The sequence below is a fragment of the Octopus bimaculoides genome, chromosome 7, assembly GCF_001194135.2.
Source record: "Octopus bimaculoides isolate UCB-OBI-ISO-001 chromosome 7, ASM119413v2, whole genome shotgun sequence".
NCBI classification, from domain to species: Eukaryota; Metazoa; Mollusca; class Cephalopoda; order Octopoda; family Octopodidae; genus Octopus; species Octopus bimaculoides.
Window position 1 is genome coordinate 32,124,438 of NC_068987.1, and position 2,752 is coordinate 32,127,189.

A 2,752-nucleotide genomic window follows, 5' to 3' on the forward strand; every position below is an offset into this window, starting at 1 on the left:
TTTTGGCTAGTAGAAAACCTCTTGGAGGAGGGGCTTTCTGTTCGTATATATAATGTGTTTGTTTTTCTTATCAATATGGATTGGGTGGGTTTCATCTCGCTTCTTGTCAACTGGTACACAGCAACAGAAAACTAGCCATTGTTGCTGTTTATGACTGGATGCCTTTACTGTCGCCAACAATTTAGCATCATGCATTAGAGAAGTTGTTGGTAGCAAGACCATAAGCTCTTCTATGTTGTTTCTCTTTGCACGTGTATGAGTAAGTTGGCCATATATAAAAAGGTTTTGTTTCCCCCTTGTATATACATTTTTTTTTTCTCTCTAGAAACTGAATATCTGTATTATATCATGATTGATGTTAGGTGTCTGTTCTCTATTATGGACAACTGTAGGATTAAGTGGTCTGCTTAGAAATAGCTTCAATATTTATGAACTGCTAGACATATTAAACATTTTGTCATTTTGCCTGTATACACATGTGGACATGTGCACATACAATTATTCATAAGCTGTGAGTAGCTTTCAGATTCAAGAGTACTGAATGAATAAGTTTCTCTTGTTTTGTTGTTTCTTTGTGTTTCAGCTTCCCGTTACTTTGGCCTTTATATTTTTTATGTCTTTTTCTTTCCAGTCGATCTCCTAAAGATGCCCGCATGCCTGTTCCTAGAAGAAAGAGAAAGCCATATAAATACTGGGATATTCCACCATCTGGATTTGAACATATTACCCCACTACAATACAAAGCTATGCAAGGTATTCTCATTTTAAGCTTCTGCATTTTGATGGAATTTTTTTTTTTTTATATATATTTAGTAAAAGATTTGCTCTGAAATTGTATATTGAAAAATTTGTATTTTGCTTTGCCATATTGGTTGAATATTAAATCATAGGCACTATTGTAATCACTGCTTTATCTGATTTTTTAGTGAGTGTTTATCTTCGGATTCAATAGTATTCAATGAATGGGATAAATTTGCTTTATGATAGGGAACAAATCTAAACCTAGTCACATTCTCAGACCTGGTATCTGTTCTCTTTAATGGACAACTGTAAGACTAAGTAGCCTGCTTAGAAATATCTTCAGTGAATGTGAACACAATACTTATGAATTGCTAGACATATTTAACATGTTGTCATTTTGCCTGTATACACACATGTAGACGTGTATACATATAATTATTCATAAGCTGTGGGTAGCTTCAGATTCAAGAGTGCTGAATGAATAAGAGATGAGTCTACCTGGTTTGAGTGTCAGTTGGGGGTTGAATGTTCCCCACAAAATCTTTTTTCATAGCTGTATGGATTGAATGTTCTGTATGAACTCTTGAGCTTGATAGTTGTGAGTGACCGAACAGAGACTTCTCAATAAGAGCAGGTAGTTAAATTGAAAGAGGGAAATTTTGTGAACTAGCTTAGGAGAGAAGTGCTGCTGTATTAATTGAAAATTATGGGTTAGTGTTTTCATTTGTATTTTCATTTATTTCAGCTGCTGGCCAGATTCCACAAACAATCACAGTACCTAATGCGGCATTAACCCTGGATTCCTCAGTCCCATTTGCTGGCAGTGCCATCAGTCGACAAGCTCGTCGGTTATATGTAGGGAATATTCCTTTCGGTGTAACTGAGGTAAATAGTCTTTCTTTTCTAGTATGTCTGTTTAGTATCTAACAATATATAGTGTAAATAGTTAAGCTTGTCCAGTCCATCTAGCTGTAAATAGCTATTGCAGAATTAGACCAACTCTTTGTTTTATGTAAGTTAAGTTTCTATTTTAATGTTAGCTTAGACAGAGATAGCCACTACCAAGATCACTTGCCTTAGAATATGCACTACATAAAGACCATCTTCATTATGGTCTGTACAACCCAGTGTGTTATGAGACTCACTGAAGTTGAACTGCTTGAGCCTATTTATGGCACAAGATAATTGAGAGAATGTTTGAGAGTGATGCACACACATCCAACATTTCATGTTTGTCAAACCTCTCACTAATGCGTTGGCAATCAGATTAAAAACTACTCTTGCAAGTAAAAAAAACATTAGTGGCACTCTTGCTCAGAAAATTTTTTTAAAAGTTTAAAATTTAAGGGAAAATAAAAACAAAAGAAAGTTATTACTTTGTATTATTAATCTCATTTATGTGATGTCAAATAAAATACATTTTTTTATACACTCAAGCATTATTATGGATATTGGTTATTCTGAAGCCTTAAATTTTGTTTTTTAAAAAAATCTACTGTCCACCGAGAAACACTGCCCTCACTAGTCTACAACCACATTTGCCTATTCTGTGGTGTTCACAGTAAATAGCCATGGTCATTTCTAGTCCATTTAAAAATAAAATTATCAGACTTGCCTTTGTTGGGAAAAGTTAGCACCACATGGTCAGGAGTTAAATTTTACCTACCATCAGTGTTTTAATTTGCACTGGCTCTGTTGTTGTTGGCACTCCGTTGCTTACGATGTCGGGGGTTCCAGTTGATCCGATCAACGGAACAGCCTGCTCGTGAAATTAACGTGCAAGTGGCTGAGCACTCCACAGATACGTGTACCCATAACGTAGTTCTCGGGAATATTCAGCATGACACAGTGTGACAAGGCTGACCCGTTGAATTACAGGCACAACAGACAGGAAGTTAGAGTGAGAGAAAGTTGTGGTGGAAGAGTACAGCAGGGTTCGCCACCATCGCCTGCCGGAGCCTCGTGGAGCCTTAGGTGTTTTCGCTCAATAAACACTCACAATTCCCTGTCT

At 36.4% G+C, this 2,752-nt stretch overlaps 1 protein-coding gene across 1 annotated transcript in view; it reads left to right on the forward strand.

Moving 5' to 3' along the window:
* The first annotated feature begins 610 nt into the window (after positions 1 to 610).
* LOC106879966 (splicing factor U2AF 50 kDa subunit) overlaps positions 611 to 2,752 on the forward strand; it is a 32,130-nt gene continuing 29,988 nt past the window's right edge. The window contains exons 1-2 of the mRNA XM_014929726.2: positions 611 to 753; positions 1,487 to 1,626. Coding sequence (XP_014785212.1) covers positions 654 to 753; positions 1,487 to 1,626 — 240 coding nt within the window. The 5' untranslated portion in view covers positions 611 to 653. The remainder of the gene's footprint in view (positions 754 to 1,486; positions 1,627 to 2,752) is intronic.